The sequence below is a fragment of the Phocoena phocoena genome, chromosome 6 (assembly GCF_963924675.1).
Source record: "Phocoena phocoena chromosome 6, mPhoPho1.1, whole genome shotgun sequence".
Lineage (NCBI taxonomy): Eukaryota > Metazoa > Chordata > Mammalia > Artiodactyla > Phocoenidae > Phocoena > Phocoena phocoena.
This window is the reverse complement of record NC_089224.1, coordinates 84,901,859-84,913,608: the sequence shown is the minus strand read 5'-3', so window position 1 is coordinate 84,913,608 and position 11,750 is coordinate 84,901,859. Positions and strand designations below refer to the sequence as shown.

Below are 11,750 nucleotides of genomic sequence, written 5' to 3'. Positions count from 1 at the left end.
CAGAGTTTATTGTGGGGACTGAATGAAGCAAAGTTAATTTCCCAGAAGTAGCCCTCAGTAGGTCCAGGTTTCAGGTGTGTCTGAGGTTGCCTTATTCAGACATGTGCTTTGATTTGAGACACAGCCGTCACATCATCAGGATGTATTCCCTCTCTCTCCCTGCCTTTTTTTTTTTTTTTTAATAGTCACCTTCTAGAACTGAGATGGGTTAAGGAAACCTGAAGTGTTAGAGGTGATTTCTGACAGCATAGAGTGTAAGATGGCGTAAAAGGAAAAAAAGCTTCCCTTTGCAAATTCACCATGACCCATGCACCTTTTTGGGTAAATTTGAAAAATTTTTACCCCCAGTATTTAGCATATAGACTGCTTTATTGTGTGTGGGGATCAGGAAGTAAGTGGCACAAACCACCTTGACGCTAATATTCAGTTAAGAATCTGAATATTTGGCTCAGTGCTTTGCGATGACCTAGAGGGGTGGGATAGGGAGGATGGGAGGGAGGCTCAAGAGGGAGGGGATACGGGGACATACGTATGCATATGGCTGATTCGCTTTGTTGTACAACAGAAACTAACATAGTATTGTGAAGTAATTATACTCCAATAAAGATCTATTAAAAATAACCTGAATATTAGTTCAGGCCTTTCACCTTGGGATGATGTGCTGGTTTAGGGTGTGCTATTTGTGAACTCTCTTAGACATTGTGTGTGCTGGGTCTCCTGATTTGGGTGCTTATTCTCTTGGTGTACAGAAAAGGGTTGTGTTCTGTGGAGCCAAAAACGGTTGAGTCAGGTCTCAAAGAAGTTCTCAACAACATTTTTCCAGAATAAGAGGCTCAGTACTCTTAAGCACTGTCAATCAGAATATGCAAAAACATCCCTATTCATGTATTCAAGTGGTACTTTTAAACCAAGATGTATTCAGTATCACTTTATTTCTCCTTTTCTCAAGGTGAGAAAATATAGCAATATTTTTTTTTTTTTTTTTTTTTATAGCAATATTTTGTTTTGACAATTCCCAGTACTCCTTTAAATCAAGTCACCCCTTTCAAATATGGATAGGATCAGGCTTTCTTAGCTAAAATCACTTATACAATAATAGTATATCCCCAATAAGGGTATGATAAATTACTTTCAGTATGTGAGCTCTGCTTTATTTTGGAAGCAAGCTGCCTACACAGTGAGTGTAGAATGATACCCTGACCATCCCTATTCTGGTGTAAAATTTCGTCACTGTATAGTCAGATGAGTGTAACAGAGCAGTGTTAAATCAGGATTTTAGCTAACATAATCATTTCAATACTTTTTTTTTTTAAAGCCATATACTTCTTTGAGAACCCAATTAAATCTGTGGGTGCTCTCATCAGTAAAATGCACATATAAATGTATAGTCTTGCATGTAATTTCAGGACCTTCGCTGATTTCCTGAAGCCTATTTGTGTAGGTTAAGAAGCCCTTGCCTAATTTCTTTGGCTGTCTTTACTCCAGCACTATAGATATGACTCATTAAGAGTCCTGAATTCTCTTTGGCTGTAGAGATTAAACATGTCAATGAACATGGTGTCCAGTGAAACTTCTGAATATTATGCTCCATTATATACTCAATCAGCTTTAATTCTGCCCCAGAAAAAAAGGCTGAAAATGTGGAAATTCTATTGAAATTTTATACATCAATTCTAAGATTTGTGATGCATTTCTTCATGTTGTCATATTTGTCTTCTCACCTTCCCTTCATACTCAATTCTGTGGTTTTTTTTGGTTTGGTTTTGTTTTCAGGAGAGGGCCGTTTCCCAGTGGTTATTGATTTGTTTGGTGGTATTGGTGGACTGATTGAAATCCGAGCCAGTCTCCTGGCCAGTCAGGGCTTTGCTGTCTTGGCCTTGGCGTACTGTGACTATGAAGACCTCCCTTTCCAACTAGAGAAAGGAGATTTGGCATATTTTGAGGAAGATGCCAACTTTCTCCTGAGACATCCTAAGATAAATTTGACCTTTTCAGTCAGTTTCAATCCCTATTTTTCAATAAGCATGATATTCTGTGACTTCTTTTAACTTCCAAGTATGATTCTCCCTCAGTGAACTTGAAATTCTATTACATATTTATATTATTCACATGATTTATTTTGTATCCCGTGTCTTCTGCTCAGAAAGATGAAATGCATAGTTAGCCTGTGTCTGTCATGGAATCAAAGGCATTGGCTTTGGATTCAGACAGAAATGGGTTTCATTTCTGGCTCCATCCCATCTGGTTGTGGGAATCTGGGCAAGTTATTAAGAACCCCTAATCCTCAGTTTCTTCCTCTATTAAATAATATTGTAGTGACACTACTTCATAAGGTTATTGTGAGAATTAAAAGGAATACTAGGGCTTCCCTAGTGGCACAGTGGTTGAGAGTCCACCTGCCGATGCAGGGGACCCAGGTTTGTGCCCCAGTCTGGGAAGATCCCACATGCCACGGAGCAGCTGGGCCCGTGAGCCATGGCCATTGAGCCTGCGCGTCCAGAGCCTGTGCTCCGCAACGGGAGAGGCCACAACAGTGAGAGGCCCGCGTACTGCAAAAAAAAAAAAAAAAAAAAGAATACTAGAAGCCAAGTGCTTATTAGAGTAACAGGCAACACTAAATACTCAATAAATCTGATCAGTTATTATTATTATCACCTTCTCTGATAATTATTAAATCACCATACTTAACCAGGTAGATAATCTATTTCTTTGAAGAGTGGGTCAGAATTTTTAGTTACTTGACAGGTCTTAAACATAATGCTATAGTACTTTCTAATCCACGTACCTTTAAATTTTAAAATGTGCTTTGCTGTTGTAAGAGGGTCGATGCATGTTAGCCCTTATTTATTGCTAATTTTTTTTTCTTAATAAGGAGCAGTCTAAGTAATTAAGACTCTGTACTGCATCCTTTCTCATATAAGGATCACCAAAGTACTGTGAGAATTGCAATTGTAAGATGAGCAACAATTGCTGACAATCTACTGATGCACTGAATTTTTAAATAGCTATTTTTGATGCAGATAATGGAATTGTCCTTGAACTATCAAATAGGCATTGTTATCATTGTGCTAGCCCTCTGCTTGGCTTAGATGAGAAATTAAAATGTTATGTGATTCTGCTTTATACTCTTTTAGCTTGGGTCACCTTGTAGGTGCTGCGTGACTTTTCTATCATTCTTTCTACCAGTATCACACAGATAGCTAGTTAGTGACTAAGCCAGGCCTGGAAACCTGATTTCTTTCCTAGACTCTGAGTATTTCCATTAAACCTGCTTCACACTGTCTCTTCTGCAGGAGGATAGACCTCAGATACTTCAATTCCTTGAAAGTCTTATTTCTCCATCTGTTGATTTGAAGTATCTTCTAAGGACTCTAAATTCCCCAATTGAAAATTTGGTGGCAGAAGTTGTAATAAGAGTTAGTGTTCTGCCAAAGGCCAGAAGTAAATTAGATAAAGCCTGCATATATCTGAGTCACCTTTTTTCTGTTCATCCATGTTATACTGGCTTTTACTTTATCTTCCATGGCCAAATCCATTCTGAGTTCTCATCTCTCCTTGCCATAACTGTGACTATATCTTTTAACTTGATATAGAATTTCAGAGCTTGAAAGTTTCTTTTAACCCAAAGGGCAGGGGGTTGGGTGGTTCAAGCCACTTCTCTTAATATGCAGGATGAAAAATGGAGTGTATATATGACTCAATTTGTTTCATTTTGTTTCCCCTTTACCATAAGAATTTCTCACATTTGTGTCAGCTAGATAGTACATTCATTCATATTTTTCTAAATAGTAAGAAAAAACCCCCAAACATTACTTAATAAAATGTCTTTTTTTCCTAAGAAAATCTAGGGAATCAGTAAGGCTTTAGAAGAGATGTGACTCTCTGAAACTGTCCTTGTATGGGGCCAGTGCTCAAGGAGAATGAAAACTTTATTTTGTACCATAAAAAACAACATTTCATACCATAAAGAACAACAACAACAAAAACTTTAACTCCTTCTTTTCCTTTGCTCTCCTATACCAAATTGGTAACTAGGAGCTGCATATTCTGCACCCATAACTAACTTATTGTCGTTTCCTTTTTTTCCCTGCTGGTGCTGCTTAGCTCAGGGCACCATTATTTCTTGCCTGTACCATTGCAATAAGCTTGGCTTTTCTGCCTCCAATTTTGCAAGTCAGAATCATAAGACTGGTTTTTCTAGAGCACAGTTATTTTACTGTCTTGCTTAGCCATCTCCCAATTTACTAGGCTTCCTAGTCAGGCTTCCTAGCATGTTAGATAAAATTTTCCATAATCTGACTTCTGCGTACTTTTGCCTTATCTTATGCCTCTCCTAAAAATCTGTCCTGATTCCCCTCTGTAGTTAGGAAAAGAGTAAAGGCTGCTTATTAGCATGTTCTTCAAAGTCATTCCCTGTCAAGCTGCTGTTTTCTTTTCCAGCCTTATTTTGCTACCTCCTATCTGATACTCTAAACTCAAGTAATGAAGAGCTACTATGGTTACCTGAACACACTGCTCCTGAGTTTTAGCACGTGTTCCTCCCATGGTGAATACATTAGGAATGTTCTGGCTATGTTTCCAGAAAAGTCACTGAGTGTGGCTTAAACAACATCAACATAAGGCATTTTATTCTCTCATGTAACAGATCTGGAGATAGGTGGTTCTAGCTTTAGTTTGGAAACTCAGTGGAGTTTCTTACTGAGGAGACTGGATTGACATTTCTGTAATTTCCTGGACTTCTCCTCAAGGTCACAAGATGGCTGTGGCAGTTTCAGACATTAAGTCAACACACCAGCATTATCGGCAATGTTAAATCCATAGTATTCAGTCAGTAGAACCTGATATATTCTTGAAGGAGCATTTTCCTTGGACATTAGTTACATATTCCAAAACTCTAGAACTGGGCGTGTGGGTGGGATTAGTACATGCTTTGTTCCCACTGGCCATTGAAGTTCTTTGGTTGTTTGAGATTGTAGGGTTTTGCTAAATGATGGATAGAATCAACATCTCATTTCTGTTATTTTCGGGACTATTGACCTAAAACAAATAGACCTCCAGATATTTCTCTAGCAAAGATGGGTTTATTTGAGATCAGCAGAGAACTGCAATTTGGTGTCTCAACCATGGAGAGCCACATGTAATTCCCGACACAGCAAGGGAAAGAGAGCACTTTTATGGAGGGGAAAAGGAAGTGGGCGGGGGAAGAGCTATAGTAAACAAAGACTCTGTGACTTTTCATTGGCTGAATCCTTGCCAGGAAAGAAGAGGAGTATTTCTTCTTCTAGTTGGACTTTGTTGTGGGGCCTGAGAGCTCCCCCTTCTAGTCTCCCAACTCTATTTAATTGAGGTTTCTAGTTTATTAATTTTTTACATTTGCCCCTTTAGATCAAGATCTTTCTCTGAAAACATCACTGATCAAGAGTCAGGTTTTCCAGTTTCAGCAGCTTTTTGTCCCTCAATGCCAGAAAGGACCTTTCCTGGGTGTAGTGTCTCACACTGGAGGGCAAGTGCATAGATTGGAAACCAGTTGAGGTACCATGCAAGTAACAAGGAAGGACAACTATCAGGCACTTTTAATCTAAAATCCATATGTTATCAAGATCATCTAAAGCATTATGTCATCATCAAAATTTGGCAAACTTCCAATAGGCCTGGTCTGAATATCTTGGGAAAGTTGTCTCATCTGATGTCATCTGCTTCAATTCTGGGAAATCTTTACTTTCAGGTCACTAGATGATGTGCAGGTCTACTAAGGGTTCGATGCTTTCTTTAGATGTGTCACATGAATCCAAGAGTCTGTTCCTTGGAGTTTGGTGCATAAGGGCCTTTCCTGTGAGGCTAAAGAGAGCTTTTATGGAAGTGTCTTTTCCAGTAGATGAAATCTCCAGGTTACAGAATGTGAATCATAAGGTCCTTGTCTCCCAAGAGTACACTGTGAAAAGATTGCTCTACCAAAACATAGTTATTTTTAATAGAAGCAATTAGGCCTTTGCAATATTGGAGTATCTCTTCTTTTATCAGTTGTGGGTCAAAAGAAGCAAGAGCTAAAACGTTGGGTGTCATTTGACTGTCACAAAGGGTGAGAGTTTATGGGTTCCAAAAAGTATGGATCTGAGATTTAGCAAGACCAATGGCAATGTTTTTGGTCAAAGTACTTAGAGGGCCTGTACCAATTTTGCTAACTGAGTCTTAATAATGCCACTGGTGTGTTTGACTAAGCCAAAGGTTTGAGGGCAGAAAGTACAGTGAAATGTGTAAAACCAGCCAAACAGCACAGACTTATCAAAGCACCTGGTCAGTAAAAGGGTTCCTTGATCACTATGAAATTGAAGAGGTACAGATAATTTCCAAAAGGACTTTAGCCGCAGAAGAGGCAGTAGCCTGTCTGTAAGGGAAGGCAACAGTCCATTGTGAAAACATACAGACCATGACTAAAACATATTTATATCCTTGAGGTGGAGAAAGTTGTATGAAACCCATTTGTCAGACCTCGAATGGTCTATTAGGCAGTTAAAAATGTCTGGCAGCAGTATGAACAGGCTTCCCTGGCTTGTATTTTGGACAAGTGGGACAAGTGAGGTATGCACTTTTCATGGGTTAGTTAGTGTTTCCCCAATATTGATTCATGAATGTTGTCATTTTGTCAGTAGATCTGTAGTTTAATGCATGTGCAGTGGTGAGGAGTGGGAATTTTAGAGTCTCTGGTAGGACTGGGTTGTTACTTGGTCTAAATCAGAGGTTTCTCTTTTTATCAAACCAACAATTGTTGAACTTCCAATCTTGTTTTTCCTTTTCTGAGGCCAATTTTTGGACTTTTCTAGCGAGTTTTCTTAAGTTACCACTCGGGGAAATAACTCTTTAGACCATGACAAAGGTTTGGCTGCAGCTGGTCCCTTTAAGGCCAGCCTTTTTTTGCGGAAATGATTTCTGCAAGGTGATTTCCTTAGCTTGCAGAGAGTCAGGGTTAGAATGCTCCCAAAGTATTAATAATAGCTAAGGCAGCAGGTAAAAATTTCTGAACATAGGGGCCATTTAAATTTTTATTTCTGCTGGAAGGAAGGAAGCCATGTTGCTTCTACAACATTTCAAAATCATGAGTTACTCTGAAAGCATATCTGCTATCAGTATAAATATTGCCAGTTTTGTCCTTGTCTAAAGTACAAGCCCACGTAAGAGTGTATAATTCAGCCTGTTTGGCCAAAGTAGCCATAGGTAAAGATTCAGCCTCAACAACATCAAAGGAGTTGAAGTAGCTTACCCAGCACAATATTTGCCACTAGCACCTTTTAAATAAGAACCACCAGTGAACCATGAGAGGTCAGCATTACTCAAAAGATTTTCCTGTAGATCATTATGAGCAGTCAGGAGGTGATCTCTCAGTGTTAAGCTGTCAAAAGGGACTTCGTCAGTGATGTAGAGAAGAGTAGCAGGGTTAAGCTTAATACAAAATAGAAGAGTTATGTGAGGGGCAGTTAACAAAAGGACTTCATGAGGGTGAAGTGGCTGACTGAGAAATGTTGAGAGTGATGAGAATTCAGGAAAGCTTCTAATGCATGAAGTACAAAAAAGGTTAAAGGGGATCCCACAACGATTTTCTCAGTGTTTTTTTTTTTTTTAACATCTTTATTGGAGTATAATTGCCTTACAATGGTGTGTTAGTTTCTGCTTTATAACGAAGTGAATCAGTTATACATATACATATGTTCCCATATCTCTTCCCTCTTGCATCTCCCTCCCTCCCACCCTCGCTATCACACCCCTCTAGGTGGTCACAAACCACCTAGCTGATCTCCCTGTGCTATGCGGCTGCTTCCCACCAGCTATCTGTTTTACGTTTGGTAGTGTATATATGTCCATGCCACTCTCGCACTTTGTCACAGCTTGCCCTTCTCCCTCCGCACATCCTCAACTCCGTGCTCTAGTAGGTCTGTGTCTTTATTCCCGTCTTACCCCTAGGTTCTTCATGACCTTTTTTTCCCCTTAGATTCCACATATATCTGTTAGCATACGGTATTTGTTTTTCTCTTTCTGACTTACTTCACTCTGTATGACAGACTCTAGGTCCATCCACCTCACTACAAATAACTCAATTTCGTTTCTTTTTATGGCTGAGTAATATTCCATTGTATATATGTGCCACATCTTCTTTATCCATTCATCTCTTGATGGACACTTAGATTGCTTCCATGTCCTGGCTATTGTAAATAGAGCTTCAATGAACATTGTGATACATGACTCTTTTTGAATTATGGTTTTCTCAGGGTATATGCCCAGTAGTGGGATTGCTGGGTCGTATAGTAGTTCTATTTGTAGTTTTTTAAGGACGCTCCATACTGTTCTCCATAGTGGCTGTATCGATTTACATTCCCACCAACAGTGCAACAGGGTTCCCTTTTCTCCACACCCTCTCCAGCATTTATTGTTTCTAGATTTTTTCATGATGGCCATTCTGACCGGTGTGAGATGATATCTCATTGTAGTTTCGATTTGCATTTCTCTAATGATTAATGATGTTGAGCATTCTTTCATGTGTTTGTTGGCAATCTATATATCTTCTTTGGAGAAATGTCTGTTTAGGTCTTCTGCCCATTTTAGATTGAGTTTGTTTTTTTATTATTGAGCTGCATGAGCTGCTTGTAAATTTTGGACATTAATCCTTTGTCAGTTGCTTCATTTGCAAATATTTTCTCCCATTCTGAGGGTTGTCTTTTCATCTTCTTCATGGTTTCCTTTGCTGTGCGAAAGCTTTTAAGATTCATTAGGTCCCTTTTGTTTTTCTTTCCATTTCTCTAGGAGGTGGGTCAAAAAAGATCTTGCTGTGATTTATGTCATAGAGTGTTCTACCTATGTTTTCCTCTAAGAGTTTTATAGTGTTTGGCCTTACATTTAGGTCTTTAATCCATTTTGAGTTTATTTTTGTGTATGGTGTTAGGGAGTGTTCTAATTTCATACTTTTACATGTACCTGTCTGGTTTTAGCAGCACCACTTATTGAAGAGGCTGTCTTTTCTGCACTGTATATTCTTGCCTCCTTTATCAAAGATAACAGGACCATATATGCATGGGTTTATCTCTGGGCTTTCTATCCTGTTCCATTGATCTATATTTCTGTTTTTGTGCCACTACCATACTGTCTTGATTACTGTAGCTTTGTAGTATAGTCTGAAGACAGGGAGCCTTATTCCTCCAGCTCCACTCAGGATTGCTTTGGCTATTCGGGGTCTTTTGTGTTTCCATACAAATTGTGAAATTTTTTTTTCTAGTTCTGTGAAAAATGCCAGTGGTAGTTTGATAGGGATCGCATTGAATCTGTAGATTGCTTTGTGTAGTAGAGTCATTTTCACAATGTAGATTCTTCCAATCCAAGAACATGGTATCTCTCTCCATCTGTTTGTATCATCTTTAATTTCTTTCATCAGTGTCTTATAATTTTCTGCATACAGGTCTTTTGTCTCTTTAGGTAGGTTTATTCCTACATATTTTATTGTTTTTGTTGCAGTGGTAAATGGGAGTGTTTTCTTAATTTCACGTTCAGATTTTTCATCACTAGTGTAAAGGAATGCCAGAGATTTCTGTGCATTAATTTTGTATCCTGCTACTTTATCAAATTCATTGATTAGCTCTAGTAGTTTTCTGGTAGCATCTTTAGGATTCTCTATGTATAGTATCATGTCATGTGCAAACAGTGACAGCTTTACTTCTTTTCCAATTTGATTTCCTTTTATTTCCTTTTCTTCTCTGATTGCTGTGGCTAAAACTTCAAAAACTATGTTGAATAATAGTGGTGAGAGTGGGCAACCTTGTGTTCTTCCAGATCTTAGTGGAAATGGTTTCAGTTTTTCACCATTGAGGACGATGTTGGCTCTGGGTTTGTTATATATGGCCTTTATTATGTTGAGGAAAGTTCCCTCTATGCCTGCTTTCTGGAGGTTTTTAATCATAAATGGGTGTTGAATTTTGTCGAAAGCTTTCTCTGCATCTATTGAGATGATCATATGGTTTTTCTCCAAATTGTGAATATGGTGTATCACATTGATTGATTTGCGTATATTGAAGAATCCTTGCATTCCTGGCATAAACCCCACTTGGTCATGATGTATGATCCTTTTAATGTGTTGTTGGATTCTGTTTGCTAGTATTTTGTTGAGGATTTTTGCATCTATGTTCATCAGTGATATTGGCCTGTAGTTTTCTTTCTTTGTGACATCTTTGTCTGGTTTTGGCATCAGGGTGATGGTGGCCTCGTAGAATGAGTTTGGGAGTGTTCCTCCCTCTGCTATATTTTGGAAGAGTTTGAGAAGGATAGGTGTTAGCTCTTCTCTAAGTGTTTGATAGAATTCGTCTGTGAAGCCATCTGGTCCTGGGATTTTGTTTGTTGGAAGATTTTTAATCACAGTTTCAGTTTGAGTGCTTGTGATTGGTCTGTTCATATTTTCTATTTCTTCCTGGTTCAGTCTCGGCAGGTTGCGCCTTTCTAAGAATTTGTCCATTTCTTTCAGGTTGTCCATTTTATTGGCATAGAGTTGCTTGTAGTAATCTCTCATGATCCTTTGTATTTCTGCAGTGTCAGTTGTTACTTCTCCCTTTTTATTTCTAATTCTATTGATTTGAGTCTTCTTCCTTTTTTTCTTCATGAGTCTGGCTAATGGTTTATCAATTTTGTTTATCTTCTCAAAGAACCAGCTTTTAGTTTTATTGATCTTTGCTATTGTTTCCTTCATTTCTTTTTCATTTATTTCTGATCTGATCTTTATGATTTCTTTCCTTCTGCTAACTTTGGGGTTTTTTTGTTCTTCTTTCTCTAATTGCTTAGGTGCAAGGTTAGTTTGTTTATTTGAGATGTTTCCTGTTTTTTAAGGTAGGATTGTATTGCTATAAACATCCCTCTTAGAACTGCTTTTGCTGCATCCCATAGGTTTTGGGTCATCATGTCTCCATTGTCATTTGTTTCTAGGAATTTTTTGATTTCCTCTTTGATTTCTTCAGTGATCACTTCGTTATTAAGCAGTGTATTGTTTAGCCTCCATGTGTTTGTATTTTTTACAGATCTTTTCCTGTAATTGATTTCTAGTCTCATAGCTTTGTGGTCGAAAAAGATACTTGATAAGATTTCAGATTTCTTAAATTTCCCAAGGCTTGATTTGTGACCCAAGATATGATCTATCCTGGAGAATGTTCCATGAGCACTTGAGAAAAATGTGTATTCTGTTGTTTTTTGGATGGAATGTCCTATAAATATCAATTAAGTCCATCTTGTTTAATGTATCATTTAAACCTTGTGTTGCCTTATTTATTTTCATTTTGGATGATCTGTCCATTGGTGAAAGTGGGGTGTTAAAGTCCCCTACTATGAATGTGTTACTGTCGATTTCCCCTTTTATGGCTGTTAGTATTTGCCTTATGTATTGAGGTGCTCCTATGTTGGGTGCATAAATATTTACAGTTGTTCTCTCTTCTTCTTGGATTGATCCCTTGATCATTATGTAGTATCCTTCTTTGTCTCTTGTAATAGTCTTTATTTTAAAGTCTATTTTGTCTGATATGAGAATTGCTACTCCAGCTTTCTTTTGGTTTCCATTTGCATGGAATATCTTTTTCCATCCCCTCACTTTCAGTCTGTATGTGTCCCTAGGTCTGAAGTGGGTCTCTTATAGGCAGCATATATACGGGTCTTGTTTTTGTATCCATTCAGCCAGTCTGTGTCTTTTGGTGGGAGCATTTAGTCCATTTACATTTAAGGTAATTATCGAT

General features: G+C 38.2%; 1 protein-coding gene across 1 annotated transcript in view; it reads left to right on the top strand.

Moving 5' to 3' along the window:
* The window catches only part of LOC136125100 (bile acid-CoA:amino acid N-acyltransferase-like), a 40,412-nt gene that overhangs the window by 14,577 nt on the left and 14,085 nt on the right, over positions 1-11,750 (top strand). Inside the window, 1 exon segment of the mRNA XM_065879922.1 lies at positions 1,774-1,994. Coding sequence (XP_065735994.1) covers positions 1,774-1,994 — 221 coding nt within the window.